At 49.2% G+C, this 22,270-nt stretch overlaps 1 protein-coding gene across 3 annotated transcripts in view; it reads right to left on the bottom strand.

The window, feature by feature from the left end:
- The window catches only part of LOC119455665 (ubiquitin carboxyl-terminal hydrolase 2), a 239,593-nt gene that overhangs the window by 37,225 nt on the left and 180,098 nt on the right, over window positions 1–22,270 (bottom strand). Inside the window, exon 1 of one of the 3 annotated variants that reach the window (XM_037717085.2) lies at window positions 2,598–3,002. The exons of the other annotated variants lie outside the window; for them this stretch is intronic. Coding sequence (XP_037573013.1) covers window positions 2,598–2,987 — 390 coding nt within the window. The 5' untranslated portion in view covers window positions 2,988–3,002. Of the gene's footprint in view, window positions 1–2,597; window positions 3,003–22,270 lie in introns of those variants that run through there. 3 annotated transcript variants of the gene reach the window in all.

The following is a 22,270-nucleotide window of genomic DNA, read 5'->3' as shown; positions in this document are numbered from 1 at the left end:
TCCAGCGTGCCCCGCCAACGGCACGGATCGCGACCCCAAACCTCGCAGACTCAAACGCGCCGGAGCCAAGCCGCGTCACCTGGAGGACAGCGAACGCAATGGTGGAACAGCGCGATCCTCCTTTTGTGTGCCTTCTTACGGACTCGATTAAAAGTGGGCAAATGAGGGGCGCCCGAGCCTGGTACCAGTAAGTTTCGACAAGGGTTGACTTGTCCTCGCTGGGCGTTTCCGCCCTAAGACAAGTGTACCATTGACGAAATAACGTAGGCTCCAGGCCGAGGCATTCCTTGTTCACCATCAACTGTCAACCATTTCGTCTCCACAGACTTTCGTCTCCCCAGATATTTCATTTTTCTTATTTTCTTTCGACCTTTTACCTTCCGGTCGAGTGTGGTGTAGCAAACCAGGCATGCCATGGTTAGCCTCGCTACCTTTCCTACTTCGTCAGAATTCGTCTCTCTCTCCAGAGACTTGGCCTTCATCCAAGCACATCTTTAGGAAGGCGGTAACTCTGGCTGTGACGTTTCTTTTTTTTTTTTGTCATCAATCACGTTTCTTTTTTTGTCATCGATCACGTATTGCGAAAGCTCGCGTCCAGGAACAGGAATCTCAAGAAACGACGTCGACCACGGACACAGACGAAATACCATTCGTGTCTTCAGGAGGCGGCGAAATGGTGACGAGAAAAGAGAGTGAAGAAAAGGGGACGCGATGCCTGCCAACAGCCTCTCAGCCTGCAAAATGTCAAGGAAGGATCTAAGCAGCTGCATGGTCGGAAAATGTAATCCATTCAACGAAGCAATAGGCGCAATTCCCATGTATTCGCGCCTATATACGCGTACACAACCCACGCATTCCTCACGTGCGTCTCGACAACATCCATATCCCCGAGTCAATGCATTGTATGGTACAGACTGGTGAAACGTGTTTCGCACTGGAAGGTATCCATTAATAATTCCCGAGTGTTAGTCGTTTGTCACTCGCGCTCGACGTGTTAAACACGTGACGATCACGCACCCAACGCTGCTTTCAAGAACGCTAAGATCGGTTGAATGCTCACACGAGCGTCTTGTATGAAAGGCAGTTTTTCTGCCTCGGACATTCCACAATGCGTCCAATGATGGCCTAAATTCATCCAGTAACTGAGCATAGACCTTTCTTACGAGAGCTCCTTGGGCGTCGTCATAATTTCTAATGGCCTACTCGTCAGTCGGCGTAAGTGCTTGTCTCAAAAGGACAGAGGACAGCGGCAGCACGAACGCTCTGTATACCGACGCACAAAAGCCCCAAGAGGCGCGTCCTTTCGTCCCGATGAAAAGGTCTATACCACATTCTCGTTCGGTGACACAGATCGACGACAGCGAATGCTTCATACACAAAGACGTTGAGCGGCGACACTGAGCAGGTCAGTCTATACGAACGGTCACGTGCAGCCGCCACGGAAACAAACCATTCATACTTTCCGAGCACTGCGATTAAGCTAAAGCGACTAATTTCCTGAAGCTGCATTGCTAACAGTGATGAGCATGCGATCTTTAGGGTACCATTTGCATCGCATGAGAAATGGCGGGAGATTGAACCATAAGGACAGTTCAGAGTAAATGCTTCCAAAAATCCACGAAAGGACACGCGCTCCACGGCGGCTGCACGGACGGCGTACGCGTGCTTGGCACTCGCATATGCATGCGTAGTACACGTGAGGTACAGGGCGGCGCTACTAACATCCTTCCAGGAGGTCGTTTTCAGCCAGTGTCGCAAGTGGGACCTTTTCAAAACGACAACCCGGAAGAGTCGCATGAGGCAGGCCCACATGTCGCCATCGCTAGAAGAAGAACCCTGCTTGCTGCCGTGAGCGCCATCGGAGCTCGAGCGGTGCTGGAGCGAGGACGCTCGGCGCAGCGACTGCACGCTCGGATCGGTAGCCCCGCCGTGGGAGCCGCTGGACAGTCGCGACTGCTTGCACGGCTGCTGGTGCGACTGGTGCTGCGACTTATGCGACTGCTGTTGCGGTTGTGGCTGCTGCTGCTGATGCTGCTGTTGTGGCTGCTGCTGGCGCTGCTGGCGGTGCACGTGCGTCACAGCCCCGGCCGCCGGTGCCGCAGGGTGCGGCGGTTGGTGTCTCAGGCTCGGATGGTGCTGGTGGCTTCGCGGCGCTTGCTTCGGGCTCGGCAGCGCTCCTGCGCCAGTCACACGGCGTTCGGGCCATCGGTGCTGGGTCTCTCGCGGTTGGGAACGCAGCCGCCGCCTGCTCGCGGCACGCGGGCATGCCTGGCACCGGAATCTGTTTTAAGGCCGCATAAGGCACGGCAATCTCGAGTATACAGATATCTGGAGAACCCTGATGATTTTTTTTCCGCGCAGAGGGGGGTTTTCGCACACCGCGACTTCAATCGCCAAAAACAGGGCGAGCGGTTTGAGCCATGACCGGGGACAGCGCGCGAAACGCCAAGCCAATAGTATACCCAGCAAGCTGGAAGTCCTAACGATGTCGACATGTCGGCTGTGCCTCCGTGCAGAAAGAAGACAGCGTGCCACGGGTATACATAACAGCGGTATGCGTTAACGCGAAAAAATGAAGAGAGCGAGGCGAGCCTTACTGCACGGCGCCGCGAAGCCAGCTCTTCTGCAGCCGGCGGGCTGTGTCCTGGCGTGCGCGATCCTGGGCACGTCGCAGCATGGGGCGCCGCCGCTAGGCATCGCGGGGCTGACGGGGGCCCGGCGACGAGCGACGGCGGCGGCGCCGCATGGGGCTCCTCCGGCTGCCACGCTGGGCCTCCACCGGTGAACCTCTTCCGCGCTGTGCGACTGCACGGCCGCCGCTCCAGCTCGGCGCACAAGCCGGCTTCGTCGTCGCCCATCGACAGCGACATCGCCCGTATGATGGCGGCAAAATCCCCAGCTTCCTCTTCTTCGACAATGTATTCTTCTTGCCTGTTGTTCTTCTTAGCTTCACCATTTTTCTTCAGTGAGACAAGCAAGACTGTCATCGCATAAAGCGTGGCAGGAGAAAACGACCAGCATTTTTCGAACGGCCTCACACCAGCGTCATAAAGGAATATTAGTTCATAAGAATCCGACCAAATCCAAGTGCGGTCGATCATGCAGAAGATCGATCATTCTCAGTAATAAAAAAAACTCCCGGGTGTGTTTTGCTGTCTGTAAGCAAGGCCGCAGCGTGTGGTGCCGGGGTAATAGTTAATAGGCAGCTGTCATCGACCTGGATTGATTACTGAGGATGCTTTAGGACATCGTCAATGAAATGGCGCAGATCCACAACGAGGGATAGAACAGAAGACGTCGTTAATGACCACTCACAAAGAACATCGTCGTCGTCGTCGTCGCAGGGGCTTGATCATAGATATATGTGAAAATTCCTTGAACTTTCAACTAAACACTATCGCAAACATTCGTTACGAAGCCTTCCGACCTATGCAACGTGCTCCCCGAATCTCGTCTGGCTGTTTTAGTACCTTCCTCAGCACCTTCCAGGCCCGACCCAGAATATCTCCATCGATCCCGTGTAATGTAATCGTATTCTTCAACCTCTTCATCTTCAGCAAGAGTAATATGGTGAGGATGCTCGCACCTTGGTCAAGGCCCCATGTGCAAGGAGAATTGCAATTATCACATCTCGTGGGGGTGCGGGGGCAAACCTCAACATTTAAAGACGCCTAACACGTCATTTGAGCGGTGGGAGGTACAGCTGACCGGCGATACCCTGGCGGGACAACAAGCTCTCGTCCAGCAAGTACGTCGAGCAGCCATGGCCAGTGGAGTCCTGGAATGAGGACACCACCCACTCGTCCTCAAGATCAACGATCTGAATGGTCTAAATAAATGTTTTTTTCTCTCTTCTCTCAAACAGTCCACGCCTGCAATGAAGGCAGAGCCGTGTTCTCCTGTGCAGCAAACTGCACTGTGGTTGTCGCGACGATTCCGCTCAAACATCGTCCTCTCAAACACCGAAAAGTCTCTGTATGATCAATAAAATGATAGCAGGCTAACTTCGATATCAGTATCAAGACGACAACTTGTTCAAAATCAGACTGGCGGAGAGCGGAGCAGTGCGCAATGCTTTCACATATTTTGTCTTCCTGCCTCTCTGAGAACGTTTCCTGATAGTCTCGCTTCGTTTCGCGAGCGGCTTTCTGGCGTTTCTGTCTGCCTTGTGAATTCAACTAGATATAGTGCATATTCGAGGACGAGTTTGTCCCTGAAGGACACACATATCTGAAAGATGGGAATAATGGAGCATGGAGACTCCACAAATCAGCATGTACAGACTCTGTACGTGATTCTCAATTTTGCATATCGTGAGACGAAGTTTAGAGCTGTTTTGAATTAAGTAGATGAGACTTTGACGTCAAAGAATGATTGCAAGTATTATTTTTTTACGAGAGATCAATGCCACCATTTTACGTGGAAGTAAAAGTTCGTGATTTGCATGCAGTGCGTAAGTGTACTGATTACACGCGTATGCGCGCACTAGATGCATTTTACAAAGGTCAATTCGCTCGTACACTTAGCGTCAACCAATCGTGACACATTTATTATGTATCTACGAGCACTTACTGACGAATGTATTTTGCAGACGTAAACTTTCTTGCTCATCGCGACCCAAGAAATCACGTTCGAAGTGAACAGGCTGCGCGCCCGCAAAGGATCTTCATTGCTCAGACCGAACGACTGCTACATGCTGTGCGATTTTTAACGATGTTTATCGGCAGTGCGAAAACTAAAAGAGAGATAAGCTCAGTTTTCACTTTTATGATGTCGTTTCTTCGGCTCATGAGAGAGAGAAAGGAATTTATTGAGGAAGCTCATGAATTCGGAACCCGTGAACTAAAGTTTTAAGAGTGAAACGCTGCTCAAACAACAAGGACGGCCGAAGAACACTCGCGAATCAATACAATTAAAAAAAAGTTACAGAAGACATGATTTTATCTGTATTCTACCTTTCACTGAAAGGCATCACCATTAAAAAAAGAAGAAAAAAGTTGCCTGCTTGCTGGATTTCTCGTATACGTGAGGAGTACAACGAAAGTTATTCGCCCGACATTTACGGAAAGCTTCTTCAAAAAAATTTCGAGATTGCTCTATTTGCATTCTTTGTAGCAGCGTTTTAGCACGTGCAAGGAGCCGAAGAAAATCGAGAAGGGAGAGGACAGAGTGCTACCCTTTTCTCGCTATTTGTACAGCACATATGTATGTGCTGTACAATGACCGTGGCAGCTACGAAGAGTGTATCACCAACTAGCCCGCCAGCAAATATTTCGATGTTCATTGCACAATACTGCTCGCAGTCATGGAAGAGAGATAAGCTCAGTTTTCGGCCACTCTCGAACCAACAACCCATTTTTTTTTTTTTTTATTTAGCTGTCAGCCAATCCGCCAAGTAAATTCTGTGCAGCTACACAGAGCTCACGCATTCGGCAACACGACATCTCCGGCGATCAAGCGAAAGTGTGACGACGACGTAGAGACCGGCGCAATACATAGCATCGCGAATCCCGTCAAGCTATATTTGAGCGCACTCTATAGTTCTTATATATACGCTGTTCCTGCTTTCGTTACAGTTTTACGTCATCAGCGTCTACCACGTTCTAAATGAGGTCGATGGCGTAAGCCAGCCTCTTTTTTCTCCCCTCACCATTCTATCTCTCTCATTCCTTAGTCTTTTTTTTTATTTTATGCTATTATTGTCGCGTATTTCGGTCGCACGAATATGCTTCACATATGCAATGTTATAGGCGCACTTGCGCAGAGACCGAGATGTCAGGTTTCTCTACCCCTTTCTCTCTTGGTTTCATTATCCACCCTGCCTATCAATGTCAAGTGACGGTTATTTTCCGGCAGGACACGTAAAGCTGCTTGTGCCGCACGCCAACGTCCACGATAACTGGCACCTGCTAGGGCAAATACTAGTATACTACTACTACTACTACTACTACTACTACTACTACTACTACTACTACTACTACTACTACTACTAATAATAATAATAATAATAATAATAATAATAATAATAATAATAATAATGAACTCAATTTAAATTCACGCTTGGAGGGAAAGAAAAAAAAAGCTATCTTAACAATTCGCTGTTGAACAAAGCCGCCCCACTATTTTCAGAAAGCACATGAGAAAACAGGGAGAGAGAGAGAGAGAGAGAGAATACAAACAGGGAAAGGACATAAGCCCTTCCCTCCTCCTCCCCCCTGATGCTTCCCAGCGCTAGCGAACAGTACACCGCGAACGTGGCCAGCGAGCCAAGCAGTGTGCGAGCCGCGACCATAATATGAAGGTATAGCGCCTCCGCGTTCGATCCGCCGTGCTTCCCACGGCGCCACACTCGCTCGCGCGCTGCTGCGGTCTATGGTGTATGCGCGGGGCGCGGTATGATACTGCGGTATGCCTTCCCTGCAGATAAGACGCGTGCAACCGAACAGCGACCAGGGTGAGGGCCCGGTGCGAGTCCAGAGCAGCGGCGGCGGCTGCATTAGCGTAATGAAATCGCGGCACGTTCGTGATACATACACTATGCGCGCATATATACCTATCACTACGGTAGCTCGTAATGGTCAGATATCACACTGAGCCATCTTTACACAACAGCATAATTGAATTATCTTCTATACACGAGTGTGACTAAACCAGGGGGGAGGGGGGGGGGGGGGGGCGTCGCCACCTATAGCGTGAGAATGCCATTCGCATACGGAGTTCAATGACAGGTGTTAAATGGCTTGAGAGAAAGTATCCGCCAAACAAAGATTCACATTAATTCCTAAGATGCGCTGCCATGCTTTCGAGGGCGATGGAGGTGTTAAAATTAAATTGTGCGGGTTAACGTCTCGAAACTGTACAGCGGTTTATGAGGGACGCCGTAGTATATAGGGCCCCGGATTAATTTGACCACCTGTGGTTTTTCATTTTTTTTTTCTTTAACGTGCACCCAAATTACGGTACACGAACACGTTTTTGCATTCCTCCTCCGATAAGAACGCGGCCGCCATGGCCGCGGGAGTCGAACCCGGGACCTCGTTCTCAGCAATGCGCAACGTCATGGACACTGAGCCAAGTACCGCGGAGGGTGACGATGTAAGAATGAAAAAAAAAAAAAAAAACAGCTACTACAAGCACAGAGCGAATGCGATCTGGTAGAATGCAATCAGACCTACGTCTACATGTATATACCACGGACCATTTCGCCATCTGTTGGCGTAACAGGCGCTTATACTTTGCTGTCGTATATACGTGAACCGTTTATTTTGGCCCGACGACTTGCATTTCATCGAGCGTTCTGGCGAGCAATATGGCGAAAATGAGGAATGTAAGGGCTTCACTCTGCGAGCATGTTCCCGTACAAGGCTTCCGGATGCGACAAAACGTGCCGATCGCCTCTCGAGTGCGAATTACTTACACACTGCTTGACACGGCCTGCTGAGGGGAATGAGAATTCGTCAGCCGGCGCTAATAGATGGTTTCAAAACAGTGTAGACGCCGCAGCTGCGCCAGCGCAAGCAAATTGCGTTATCGGGAGCAAGCATCTCATGTGTATAGAGGGAAGCCGACATTAGCATCCACGCACTAGCGCTGCCGATGCGCATTTTTCTGTTTCTTCTTCTTTCTTTTTTTTTTCTTTTTGACGAGAGGAAGACTGTGCCAAGAAGGAAAGCACATGCTATTTTCGACGCAATTCTGTTGTTATACACGCTTTACTGACGTAACTTTCCAACGAAAACGCTTACTATGTCTACCTGACTGCAGCGGAATACTAAGGGACCTATACTTCGGTGTCCTCAAAAAGCGAAGCTCGCGCTTGAAGAAAAGTTTATCGTGGCGCAGGGATCGCACCCGAGACCAACGTTTATTTTAGTGCGGACGCTCCATCACCTGAACTAACCAGGAGGCTATATCATATATATATATATATATATATATATATATATATATATATATATATATATATATATATATATATAGCAGATGGGAGCGTTAGGCTGAATTAATAAACAACTCAAACGTATACGGCCGAACGTATACGGCACATTTATGGTGGTATGTTAGAAGTAACGTTGTCCGGACGACATAAATTCAAAGCCCACATTAATTACAGGATTCACAGATTAACTTTTACAACTGTTCCGAATTCCGACGCTGCTGTCCTTGCTTCACAGATAATTAAGGGAAGAAAAAATATATATAAGGAAGAATGGAAAGTACATTTAATTCGCAAATATGGCGAGCGTCGATAACCGTGTGCCTCCTCCGTCAACTGCACTATCGCGTCGGCGCAGAGTGCACGTTACTGGAGGGGAGGGGGGGGGGGGGGGGGGTGGCGCACAGCTGTTTAGGAGTCTCCGCGCACATACGCATCGGTCACACAGGAGTTGACCGCGCGCAGCCGCCAAGCACGGACGTTACGCTCCGCAGACCGGAACGCGCACTTTGCCGCGAGTGCACGCCATTCCGTTCGCCACGCCGTGCACGGCGCGCGGGTGGGACGCCACCGGTCAGCCGTTATCAGCAACCATCGGTTCTTTACTAACCAGTAAGCTCCCAATTAGGTCACTGCGCGGTAATCAACGAAGCTCTCACATTGGATAACTGCAGACGCGTAAGAACATCGTTGCCTCGTTTGTATATCGCCACAGTGCATGGCGCCCGTCGCGGTTCCCGGGAACCCATTCTGCGACGATCACTTTCGGCGATCGTATCACCGTCAGGCGCGCGCTGATTGGCTGGTTGAGCACAACGTCACGCAAAGGCGACAGTATCACCGAAGTGATCGTCGCGGAATACGTCCCCTGCAGGCTTCTCGGAAGGCAGAGGTATAGCGGGTTAGATTTCCGGCACGCGTATCAATGGCGGACGAATGCAAGAGCGCCCGCGTGCTAATGTTTAGGTACGTAATAACGACGCTATAGTGAGCGAAATTCACTGCCTGCCATTCAACATGGCGTCCTTCATAGTCGAAATATATAGTACCTCTGGGCCCTTAGTAACAATCAGTCAAGTTACAAGGCGCATGCGCAGTAAGCACCTGATAAGAATGGCGACAACGGTAGCACTATAGGTATAGATATTGGTGGGCCGCATTAACACGCATAAAATGCAGATAACCCTCTTCGCTGAGCAGTCCCAGTAAAGTGTACCTGTATAGCCTATAAACACTTTGGGCTGCTCAAGTCACGTATATCCACTTTTCGAACATAGCTACGCGATGCTTCGTTTGTTCAATGCTCCGCCTCATGAACTCCGTGAGCTTCAGCGAAAACTACATACAGTGAGCGTCACTCAAACAAGACTCGAGTGCACGGGGTGTGCGTCTCGCGACCATACACTGTCGTCTGTTAATATTTGACGGTCTGCAGACAACTGCGATTGAATGAATGAATCGTGGATGAACTTGCGGCGCACAATAGGCAAGCCCTTCTCCTTTCTTAGAGACACGCAGCAGCAACGTTCTCACTCATCAATGGTTGACGCTAACCTCAGCTTTCGCAGTAATGCACGGAACTGATAAGACTCTGTATGGAATTTCGCGGAAACGGTGTACACGACCGCGGTTGTACGCTCAACGAAACGGAAACAAGAGAGAGAGAGAGAGAGAACGAGGTAAGTAAGAGCAATTAAAGGGAAACTGAGACTTCCACCCTTTAATTACTTATCTGAGACTGAGTACCCCTGAGACTTTAATTACTTATCTCCACCTAGCGGATTTCCGCTGAACTATTACATCAAAAAGTAAGAGCATTGCAGCGCGTTTGGGCCATATACCACGCAATGCAGACAGCTTTCATTTCGTCCAAAGCTCATTACCAACGACGGGTCCACCATTGACTGCCGCGTAATGTAGCGAATAAACGACACGATTTACGACGCGGGCCAGCTATAACGTATACGGTATACACGCGGGAGAGCAAAGCCCGTTGCACCGAACAAGACCAAATAAAATCTCGAACGAGACCGCACCACTAAACGGGAGCAAGAAGACAGGCCTGACATCTGCTCGTCATATAACGAAAATAGACGCGACAAACAGAACCGCTGTACAGCTGCGTCGGCTTGAATCGGACAGTGGTTATAAAAGCGTGTCATTCTTCAATCCCACTGAGACGGCGCTGCACGCGTGCACGTGAAATAGAAAAGTGTATTTTGACGTATAGCTTAGCAGTATATGTGTGTATAATGTAATATATGTATATGAGAAATTCTCGCTCCCTTTTTCTTTGCGTATATGCACTGCCGCCCGTACCCCGTCTCAATATAGCTGCAACAATGGGTACCGCAGGATTCAGAAAAACAAGAATGAATAGGCAAGAAATACGTGTGCCTGCTCTGTCTATAACCGCTTTTACGAAACCTGCACGGGAGCACGGCAAGCGCGCAAGACGTTTCTCGGTATTGCCGCCACGACTGATTAGAGGATATCGACTGATAAATGCGATAATACATTCTATATAAAAACGCCAATGTTTCGCCGGAGCCCCGCTATCCAATCACGCACACGTGACAGGTATGCTCTATAGAAACGCCCGGGCATCGGGCGCTGTACTATTCACCATACCACGAAGCGCGGTAGAAGTTGGGAGAATACGAAAAGACGGCAGCGAGACACGGCCGGCGTCGTAAAAGTGGCCGCCCCGAGTGGCGCAAAAAAAAAAAAAAGCAGTACGGCAAACTCCGCAGGAGCACCGCCAACAAGGTTTCGGGCCCGTTTTGTGGCTCCAGCAATTTGCGGCGCTGACGGCTTGGCGCGATAAAAGGACGCTTTTATGGAGCCTCCCCTCTTTTTTATCCAGGGCAGCTCAATCTGGCGTGACGCGCCCGAAAGAGATGCCCGCGAGCCTTCGCCACACACGCAGGGGGTCTCGCTATGTATACGGTCTCGTCAATTCGTCAGAGCTGCTTGGAGCAACAGTCGTAATGCGATGCAAATAGGGCTCACACTAACGGGCGGGTACCCGAGGCACGCGCCAAAGGCGTCAGCGACGCGCAGGTCATCAGTTGTTCGGCATCAACGTAAACGTGCCCGCTCACTCTGAGCGTCGTGGTACACAGACTAATTTTAAATATATAAACAAGGGGGATTGGACGGAGGTTGAGGGGGTCGGGGCTAGATGTCGTCTGTTATAAAGGTCGACAACTCGTGGACAACTTTCGGTGGCAATGAAGGGAAAGCTACGGAGGCGAAGCACGCACAAGCGAGAGCGCTTATGAAAATAGTTCCACAATTTCACACACCTTATAGTTTAAACTGGTGAAGAGAAAACATCTCATTTGCGACGGCAAAATAAGAGAAACTGCACCACCGATTCTTTCTTTTTTGGCTCATTTTTCTGTTTCTTGCTTCCGCGTTTCGGCTATATGCGAAATTACCCTCGCACGTGGACGCTTTGTATACGCTGATGATTCGATATGTCTTCCAAGAAAAGCGAAAACGTTGTCAAACTGTGCCGGACTATACTTGGCACAGTAACACTAGCGCTAAGCACCGCTCTCGTAGATTTACTGCAAGACAGCGAGTCCGTATACGCCGAAGCTATATATGCTGTGCTGCGCAAGCGAGTAATCACCGAACGTACCATCCCGCACTAACAAATAACTTTTTAATCAGCGCCATCAATACTATCACCATCATCATCGAATTCCAGTGGCGCAAAGATCTCTGCAGCGGCAAACCCTGTGTCAGCGGCGTCTTTGAAAAAGCGGCACACTGGAAGCGTTCGTTCCCACCAAGCATGGGATTTCTATATACAAAAATTACTGTAGGGAAACATGGACGCCAGTGTCTACATATGACAGCTGCACGCGTGGCAGTGCCAGCATGCACGGTAATGATGGACAGTTCGGGGATTTGCCTAAACTTCGTCCGTCTGGCTTCGAACGGCTTTGTCACTTGGCAAATTGATCATCTTCGTCAATATATTGCGTTATAGATGCATCAATATGCAACGGTTATGCAGTGCAGTCTTGCTGCTTTCTGCGTCTAGAGAAACACAATTGCCCCGAAATGCAGGCCTAAAAAGGCAGGCGACGCGCGTAATAACTAAAGCCACAGAACGTCCGAAGCCGCAATCACGAAGGTAAGACAAATCCATGTATACTAACCATCATTCCAGTGGTGGCTGTGATCGCAGCGTCAGAGATATACCTCTAGTAATTATATACAGTAGGAAACTCTATACGTCATCAAGGACCCGCCGCCATTCGTCACAGCGACTCAGAGCGCCTGCAGAAGTGCCGAGCTGAAGAATGATGGCAGTCGACGCCTCGCGATCCTGGTTGTCTCATGGTATAATAAGGGTTGGCTGCACCTGCCGGCTATGTAAGTTCCCGAGTACAGGCTGACAATGATCGCGAGAACGCCTCTATCCCTTCCTCCACCCTACTTTTCCAGAACAAAAAGTTACGCTCCCCTATACAGTATACTACAACATTCCAGCGCACATCTGTACTATGTAGGATATATGAGCCACCGCACATTATATAGAGCAAGGTAGTGGTATTTTACAAATGATTATTACAACACAGCAACTACGTAAAACAAGCACTCAAATGCTGTGAAAGAGCTAGGACACGTATACGCCCGCTATCTCCGTAGCAGCGCAATCTAGTGACGCGGGTATATAAAGGACAGCAGGCCACACTTTTTTTTTTTTTTCCGTCCATGCAGAGCGTAGGGCGAGGGAGCCGAACAGCCCTCATGGTGATACTGGCCGGAGCGAGACGTTTCAAGAAAGGGTCCAGGAAAGCGCCAGAGAAAAAGACGCTTGTGCGCAGTATGCAAATGAAGCGTGTCGCGGAGTAGAAGGGCATCAAACAGAGCTACTAGCACAGAGGCGGCAGCATACCTGTGAATAAGAGCAGTTATGCGAATGACGCGCGTAAGGATCTCTATCCTGTGTGTTTATACTTATTCGCGCACTGCATATTGCGTTTATAAGCGATCTCACACTTTGAGAGAGTACCTGCACAAATGATGTTAGGGATAACCAGTCACGCATAGCTGCAGGCCAGCAATTTTCGCGCAAGTGCCGAACCAATGCATGCGATTGCTATCGATCTAGATAGATAGATAGATAGATAGATAGATAGATAGATAGATAGATAGATAGATAGATAGATAGATAGATAGATAGATAGATAGATAGATAGATAGATAGATAGATAGATAGATAGATAGATAGATAGATAGATGTAATTACTATAGGAGCATGCTTCAAGCCGCACTTCTCAACTATCAACAGGCCAGAACCGACACACACATGCCTTGTCAGGCTTTGTCACATTTTTGTCTGACGGTTCTGAGACGCAATAAGGCAGACAGCCGCTGCGACTTAATTGCTCCAGCGCACCGCTGCGGAGACTGGCGAGATAATCCGCCTCAGTTCACTCGCTAATCGTGCGCACAGTAGGCGACGTCTGAGAGACACTGGCTGTATACGGATCTGGAAGGCAGGGACGCCGCCGAGCGAGGTCACGTGTCCGCGTGTGCATGCGTGCGTAATAAAGCCGCGCCGGCAGTGGTGGGAGCCGCTCGCATCCAGCACTCCCACGACGTGATGCGATAACATGCACGTCGAACAGAGAAGACCCGAACGGAACGCGTGTACACAAAGAAAATGAACGTCATTCGCATCGAAGGGCACACAGCGCACGTCATTACTCCGCCGCATTTCTCAGCTCAGGCAGAGATTAGAGTCGGCACCGCTATTTTCTCACCTTTAGAGGGCTCTATTAACGCGGGTGAAACGATGATTCGCCGAGCTTTTCGTGGCCGATAGTCTGCTACAACTACGGACAGACTGGAGTACTCCCGTCTGTCCGTAGTTGTACCTTAGTTGTATACTTAGAGCTACGTAGCTCTGTATTATATATCGACGTGTTCTCTAGTTCGGCTGTGCTGGCCAAAGAAGCAGTAGACCCTGGATCGATTACTTCGGAGAATACTTTTACTTTAAATGACGTACTGATCAGCGCTACGCTTGACTGGACGGATCGACGGGCATTCTGCCGATGCGCTCGAGAACTATGTCCGACGTGAAGTTAACGCCTATAGGTGTACCGTCACATACCCAGACTTGGTCATTAAATGCGCACTAAAAGTGACATTTCCAAATAACGAGTGCTGCGCATCGCCTCTTTACACACACACACACACACACACACACACACACACACACACACACACACACACACACACACACACACACACACACACACACACACACACACACACACACACACACACACACACACACACACACACACACTAGATAGATAGATAGATAGATAGATAGATAGATAGATAGATAGATAGATAGATAGATAGATAGATAGATAGATAGATAGATAGATAGAGTATCGTCCCTTCACGCACGGTGTGGTATGCGTATGCAGCCGCAGGAAACGAGATAGATAGATAGATAGATAGATAGATAGATAGATAGATAGATAGATAGATAGATAGATAGATAGATAGATAGATAGATAAACTTTATTGCAAAGATAGAGTTTTGTCTTGCCCCAATGGGGCATCGCTAATGGGCGCAACCGCATGCACGCGATTTTCGAGCGACAGCGACAAGCGACGGCGACGAGCGACAGGTTTTGCCGTCGCGCAGGGCGATCCGTCGCTGTCGCTGGTCGCGTCGCCGGTTTCTGGCCAGCCAGAAAATATCGCTTGTCGCCCGGAAGTCAGCGTGACGACATCCGCTGGGGACAGCGATTGCGCAACAACATGGCGGCAATCAGTCTGCCCGCTTCGATCTGAATTCGCTCTTGCAACTTGCTCTCTGCTGTGATAGCAAAAAATAAATAGTACAATCATTCATCGCTTCACCTCATCGCTAGCTGAGGACTAAGTATCGGCGCTCTCTTGTCGTTATTATTGAGATCGCTTGTTTGTTTTGACGCTGTTAGGCCTGAGACGCCACCAAGAGCCGAGAAAGTGTTACTCAATAGATGGCGCCACGGCATTTTACGCTGGCGGCATGGGACGGACTTCCACTGGGGATGGATGACAGCCCATTTTAGCTAGATCTAGATAAAACGTTGACCTTTTGATAAAATTGCGATTTCTTTACGCGCGCACGACAACATTTATTCGCACAACAATGTAAATCCGTCGCTACTCTTTTTCGCGATGTCGCGTTCATGGGGATGCTTCACGCCGCGACACGACAGCGCGACAGGGTGTGCCTGTCGCGTCGCTTGTCGCTTGAATATCACGTGCATGCGGTTGGGCCTTAATGGTCGGGGCCCCTAGTCCCGGGCGAAGTGCGCGTTTTGTTCTTTGCTCTTTATTTTTCTACAGAAAGTATGCGAACACGAGGCGACGAAACGGCGGCAGCCTTTTGTTGCGCCAATTCGAGGCGAACGGGAGGCGCGCGCGCGAGGGTAAAGAACTGAACGAGAAGGCGGCGGCACTCAGTCAATCTCGCGACAAGAGCGGCGTGCGACACACAAAGACAAAGCCGAGGCACGCACGTGCGGCTCCGCTGGAGTTCGACACCCGCCGCCGAGTTTGGCGATGATCGCGTCGCGGCCGGGCGGTTAGATCCGGTACGAACCAGAGCAGCTACGAAAACGCTCCTCTCGTACGAGTGTGAAGAATGCCCGCGCAGTTACCAACTCAAAGACCGAGGAAGCCTTGCTCGAAACAATTGAGCTCCATGGAGGGGAGGAATCCGTTGAAAGTACTGCAGTACATACGCGGTTATAGACGGTTTTGCACGTGCCTTTGGCAGCAGTGAGCCCGCGGCCGCAAAATAATTCCGGTCCAGTGTCTTATTAGCCTACTACGCAGAAGAAAAAGAAAATTGCGTTTTCAATTTGGTTTAAAGTACGCGAGGCGTTTCTTTCTGTGTTTTCGAAAGACAGACATGAATATCGTGCCTCAAGCAAAGATATATATATATATATATATATATATATATATATATAATTTTACGTGTAATATACGGAGGAATCGATTCGTAAACTTGCGCTTAGCATGCAGAGGAAAGCTGTGGGCATTTAACTTTGTGGGCATTTAGCTTTGCCGCACTGTTGCGCGGCTCGCTATCTTGCCCGCTCAGGCGGAAAACAGCCATATTGCCAGTGCCTCTGTTCGTAAACAGAACAATGAAAGAACGAATTAGACAGCTTGCCGTTTATTGTCTGCTCCGCTCGGACCCGTTCATTCGTACACAGCTTTCTCAGCGAGAACGCTAGTGCACGTGCGAACAACGCTCGTGCCAGGAGCAGGACACTGCCCTCGGTCGGCCTTCGAGCCCACTGAGCGGAGCGTGACGGTGCCCCTTCTTGGTGGTTTTGTCGTTTTGACTCCGCCCCCTACCGCTCTATAGTGTAGGCGGTTTGCTAAAGCTCATCTCTCCTTCCTTCCGCTCTTTCTCTTTTTATCCCCCTAGTCCCCCCCCCCCCCCCCTCCGTGTAGGGTAGCCAACCGGAACTATCTCTGGTTAACCTCCCTGCCCTTCGGTGCATCCTTTGTCTCTCTCAGTTTAAGCCAAGCTGACTGCGCTTCAACCGCATTTCTGGGAGACGCATTTATAGAAAGTGTAAAATCAACGCAGTTATCTGCATTATAACTATACCTGAGCGTGCGAAGTGAGGGCGGAATGGACCGCATAGGCGACGCTTAGCTAAAACTGTATTATATCGAACCACCATGAACAATGTCAAAATCAAACCACATCACGGAGATAATAATGTCCTAAAGGAAACTCACGAGTTTTGAACGCGTAGTTGAGGATTCCGAATTAATGTCGGCCACCTGGGGTTGTTCGCACGCCTAAATCTAAGTGCACGAGCGTTTTAGCAATCGGAACGTGGCCGCCGCGACAGTTAAAAAAAATTAATGGGGTTTTACGTGCCAAAACCAGTTCTGATTATGAGGTACGCCGTAGTGGGGGACTCCGGAAATTTGGACCACCTGGGGTTCTTTAACGTGCACCTAAATCTAAGTACACGGGTGCTTTCGCATTTCGCCCCCACCGAAATGCGGCCGCCGTGGCCGGGATTCGATCCCGCGACCTCGTGCTCAGCAGCCCAACACCATAGCCACTGAGGCCGCCGCGACAGTCAATGTCAATGCACGTATACACTAGAATATTTACAGCGAACAATAAACCGGACATATTCAGCCTTGAGCACGCATGTACTGCTGTAGCCACCAATGCGAGTCTCTATAGTTTCGTTTCTCCCGTCAGAGCCCGCTATGTCGATCTGCGACTCTCTGAGATGGGCAGTAGCTCACGTTGGACACTATCAGCAGGGCGCCTATAGTCACATACATTCAAGCGCAGCTCTGTATACATCCAATTGCATGTTAAGTATAATTAGTAAACTATCAGTAATATTTGATTTGGGTCTATGTACGAAAACATTTTCCCTTTACCCACTTAGTGAATATTTCATAAAGATTGATGTATTATGTTAACATGTAGACGCATTAGTCCAGATTTCGAAAAATCAGGAGCCCGGCGAGAAATCGCGAAAATAAATAATCGTCAAACAAAAGTTCAAGTGTGTAGAGATAATGCGTTATTTCGAACAAGCAAAGTATTCGACATGAAATGTCGAAATAACGAACACAGCCAAGAAGCCACAAATGGCTTGTCAAAGGCCTGTGCTCCGTAAACATCGTGAGGGCATGGAACGCAAATGTAAACGTCTTTCCAGTTCGCTCTACAACGATTCTTACGATGAGTCTACTTACTATGAGTCTCTTTACTTACTATGACTCTCTGGCGATACATACATGGTCACAGCTTCCGAATAGGAGGGATAGAAAGCATGTCGCACACAAGTTGTGATTGTACCAGAGAGACCTCTGCGGTACAAGTATAGGCGCAGGAAACATCCAAAAAAGCTCGATATAGAGAGAGATGTAGAGCGACCTTGAGATGCGATACTCAAGCTTTGGATACACAGCTATAGAGGCACCATCGATGCATGGCTGCGCTTTTCAAGGGGGGTACTGAGCCACTATCGACAGCTGAATATCTCGGTATGAACGCCGCGAACTCCACAATCCCCCATTTTGGCAGCCTATATTCTAAATCCGTTAATCTATGCAAACGGTTAATCCAGTTTGTTGAAGGATGTGAAAGCTAGTTTGATTGTACTCTCTCCGTAAAGTCTATTAACATAGCGTCTATATATAACATAGATATACTTTCAAGAATACAACGAAATGTTTTTTTTTTTTTTTTTTTTTGCGACATTTCCATCCCCAGAACGCGCCTCGCATTAAGATTCGGGTTCGTGACTCGCAGTACACCGTTTCTTTTCTCTCCCTTTTTCAGTCTTTTTTCTTTCTTTCTTTTTTTTTTTTGTTTTTTTGTTTCCGGCGAGACCGAAAGTACCCCCTCGCGTTATATTTGTGGTCGCGTTATAGTTATTTCCACGCTATAGTGCAGTATATACCCACTCTTCTGGCGAAGCACCGAATACCATTAACACTTAGCATAATCCCAGGTGATCTAAACAACGGTACTCTGTTCAGACGCATGCATCGCACATTTCTTTGCCCGTCAGTTTATGATCGTGTAGACCGCCAACGACTGTCTGAGGCTCAGGCATTAATCAAAGGGAAGCACCTGCTTGCTGGCCGAGTGTCCCTTCGTCTTCTCAGACATTGCTCGGAAATTAAGAGCAGTTCAAACCAATTATTAGAGGACGTTAACATCACGAGTGTTTCATAGAAATCCCGATACCGTGCAGTTTTCAAGCGCACTATATATTGTGACACACTATATCGCGTACGAAGGGTAAGTGACACTTAGCTTTCAAAAGTACGCACATTGCCTTGTATTCTCGGGATCATATATCGCCCATAAATTAAGGCACCAATTGCGAATGGAGACGGTGCACGGATACAGGGTATAAAGTTAGACATACCTTGTTATATTCCATAGACATAAAAAAAAAAAAAAATCCGCCGCGCAATATGATGATCGTCTCCGCGCAACCACAACAAAAAATTACTAAATTATGTCATTTTACCTCGCTGAAATTGTCAGCTCGCCATAGCGATCGATATCGTTAATACAAATTAATACACATATCAAAATAACAAGGCTCCACAACACACGACGGGTACCGTCTTCCTTTTCTTGTCGCGCTTAGCGTTCTGTTTAGCTAGTTCACGTGGGCGCAAGTTATAATTACGGCATATAATATAACGCAACAAGCGAGGGTAACGTTACAGAGAGAGACCTAAGCGCCAGACTACAATTTGTTGCGCAGCGAATTCAAGCTGAGTGCCGTCAGCCAACTAGGAGCGAGGACTAGCAGCGTGTTTCAGGAAAAAGGGGGCTCGCCCAATTGCTGCACCCGTTCAATCCGTGATCCTTCAATCCGTTCTATCTGCGGCGCAAGGGAGGATCAACGGCGAAGAATGAGCGAGATGTTATTCTGGTTTTATTTCCCGATTGTTTGACGATGCCCGTAGCTTTCGCCGCACTGCAGCGAGCTTGCGCAGTGGAGTATACGGAGATCTGTAGCACCATGATAATTCAACGCAACATTTAAAGTGGTCTTGAAACCACTCTATCGCGGTGTTAGCGCTTTCCCTTTTCAAGCTAGAAGTCGAGGCTCTCTCAGTGCCTATCAACGTCCGTGTGCGTGTGCGCGAGTGTGTGTGCGCGTGTGTGTGATACCACAGATAACAATGCACGCGCGTGCGTGCGTTGGTATCTTTATTTGACGAAAAGCGCCGTTCTCACTAGGACATGAGATTAAACAGCGTGGTATATGCATGCTGGTAGTCACAGAAACGTCACTTTTTCTCAGAGTGAAAACTGAGGTCAAGCAAGTCGCACTGACACCGTATAGCTTACATGTTTGTCTCGAATCCATAATAACCAAAGAGTTCGAATCGTTCTTTTTTTTTTTTTCTCTCTTCTTCTTTCACGCCGGCTTTAACTGAGACACACACACGGCAACGTCACCGCTATAGGCACCACGGGTCAGGGTCTTGCGTTGCATGTACCATAAGTGTTTGCGTCAAGTGTCCCATTGGATCATTTAGGATGAACTACTACAAGAGCACAGCAGTTTCGGTGAAGCAAATGGTTACCAGTAAAGGCGAACTGAATGTACGCTCAAATGGCAGCGAAGCATACAGCGGCAAGCTCTGGAAAAACCCACGCGTCTGTAAGACAACGACGAGAAGAGCGAGAAGCGTACGCGGCTGAAGAATGTCAACGTACCTTAGCCTCAAGAAGCGTCCAAGAAAAGCACGCAGGCGGCGGCGACAGGTGGCGGCAGCGGCGCTCACGACGTCGCCGACGCGGAGACAGGAGCGTCACCAGTGACGTCACGAGAAAGAATAGCAGCGCCGCACCGACGACGATCGCCAAACAATTCCAGAGCAGCGGCAGTGTTGGTGGCGCGTGCCAAACGTGCCTGCTCTGGCGTCGAGGCGCGCCATTGCGGACGCGTTTGTCCTTCATGCACAACCACTGCTGACGCGTTCGTCAGCAGGCTTGTCCTACGTCACCTAATGAACGAAGGATGCGGCATGGCGTCGGCCGGACGACTGGGGCGCAGGGTCAACAGGCCTCCGAGGAGGCTGGTAGGTTTAGGCTTAAGGGAGGAAAACGCGACTTTGCGCCTGCGAGCCGGGTGCAATAGTCATCGCGGGGACAGTCCTGTGTCTGTCTGCTGGCACAGGCTCGCGGGGGCTTTCAAGATGTAAGCAAACAAACAAAACGGACGGAGCTCGGAACGAGAAGAAAGAACAACTCTTCCCGGGTCTCCTTCCTCTCCGACGGCTGGCACAGGAGGATCTTTAAATATCCCGGCCTCGGCTCGGGTCGACTCCTATCGCCGCCTGTGCTGCGGGCATGTATAGGCGAGATAGGTCGGCGCCGGCTATAAGTTTGCTGCGCCCTGCAGTAAAGAATAATGGCGTCTGGTGACGGCGGTATATACTCATATCGGGAACTTGACAAGGCGCAGATCGCGGCTATCGTTGCCTGTAGGTCGCATTGTTCTGCCATCTGAGTTTCAAGTATATGTTACGAGTATGCAGATAATCGCCGGTCGTAGCGCGAGTACACGTCACGCGACCGCTGCGATAGATCTATAGTGAAAGGGTGACGAAAGTTCAAGGACTCACGCGAGCTATACAGAGGAGCGCCAACAAGGTCAAATTGTACATCAGTCTGTGTGCACGCTTTCTTCACATGCGCATGGAGTTCGGCGAAACTTTGTTTCACGCAGAGATTAGGAGAAAAAAATGGAGCTGGGGCATGCCATATAATACGTCGGGTAGATAACCGGCCGGTGGACCCTTAGAGTTACAAAATGGGTGTCAAAGAAAGGAAAGCGCAGTCGAGGACGGCAGAAAACTAGATGGGGTGATGAAATTAGGAAATTTGCAGGGGCAAGTTGGAATCGGCTATCGCAAGACAGGGGTAATTGGAGATCGGAGGGATAGGCCTTCGTCCCGCAATGGACATAAAAATGCGCCTGATGATGATGCTCCACCGTTCAGGGGTAAAATGCCAAGTGTACTGGCGCAAAGAATGGTCCAACGGTAAAATCAATCACCCAAGGGATTCCGCAGCCGCTCACTCTGACTCAGTAGTCGTTGTTTACAGTTAAGAAAAATAATAAGAGGGGAGGAGTGGTTAGATGGTACACTTCAACCGTACAATCCGCAGTCGATTCGCTGTCTATGGCCACCATGCACCTGTGCTTGGAAATAAATGGTAGCTTCCGCCGGCGTATCCCGGAGCAACGGCGCTGAAGCGAAATCACAGTCAACAGGATTTTTCGAAGGGAGTGGAAACCGGAGCGAGTTTATGTTCCATCACACACACATATACGTACCCTTGCCTGAGACTTATTACACCAATGAGGAAGGAAAAGCGCCCAACGCGTGTTACGTGCGGATGTGCCACAAATACGTAGACAGGACTGCCGTAATTTTTTCTCTAGCACACTGCGCTTTCGCAAAGTGCAATTGCTGCTTGTCTGCCAGCGATCAACAAAGTGTACAATCGACGGTAGAGTAATAAACGAAGTGAGCACCGCGCCCCGCCCTAGTAAGCGCATTCTAGCGACGATTTTTCACAGCTACCGGTGCAGTGTTTCAACTTTCCTGTTAAGCAATATTTCACCCTCTCTCTCTCTCTCTCTCTCTCCAGGCAACCGAGTTCTCAAACGTACATCTGCTGACAGAGTTCAAGAGGGAGAGATAAACATTTTACGTCACGTGACTTTCTCCGTACTTCGCTTTTCAGGCAAGAGA

The sequence above is a fragment of the Dermacentor silvarum genome, chromosome 6 (assembly GCF_013339745.2).
Source record: "Dermacentor silvarum isolate Dsil-2018 chromosome 6, BIME_Dsil_1.4, whole genome shotgun sequence".
NCBI lineage: Eukaryota > Metazoa > Arthropoda > Arachnida > Ixodida > Ixodidae > Dermacentor > Dermacentor silvarum.
The sequence above is the reverse complement of the archived record's forward strand: the minus strand, read 5'-3'. Positions and strand labels throughout refer to the sequence as shown.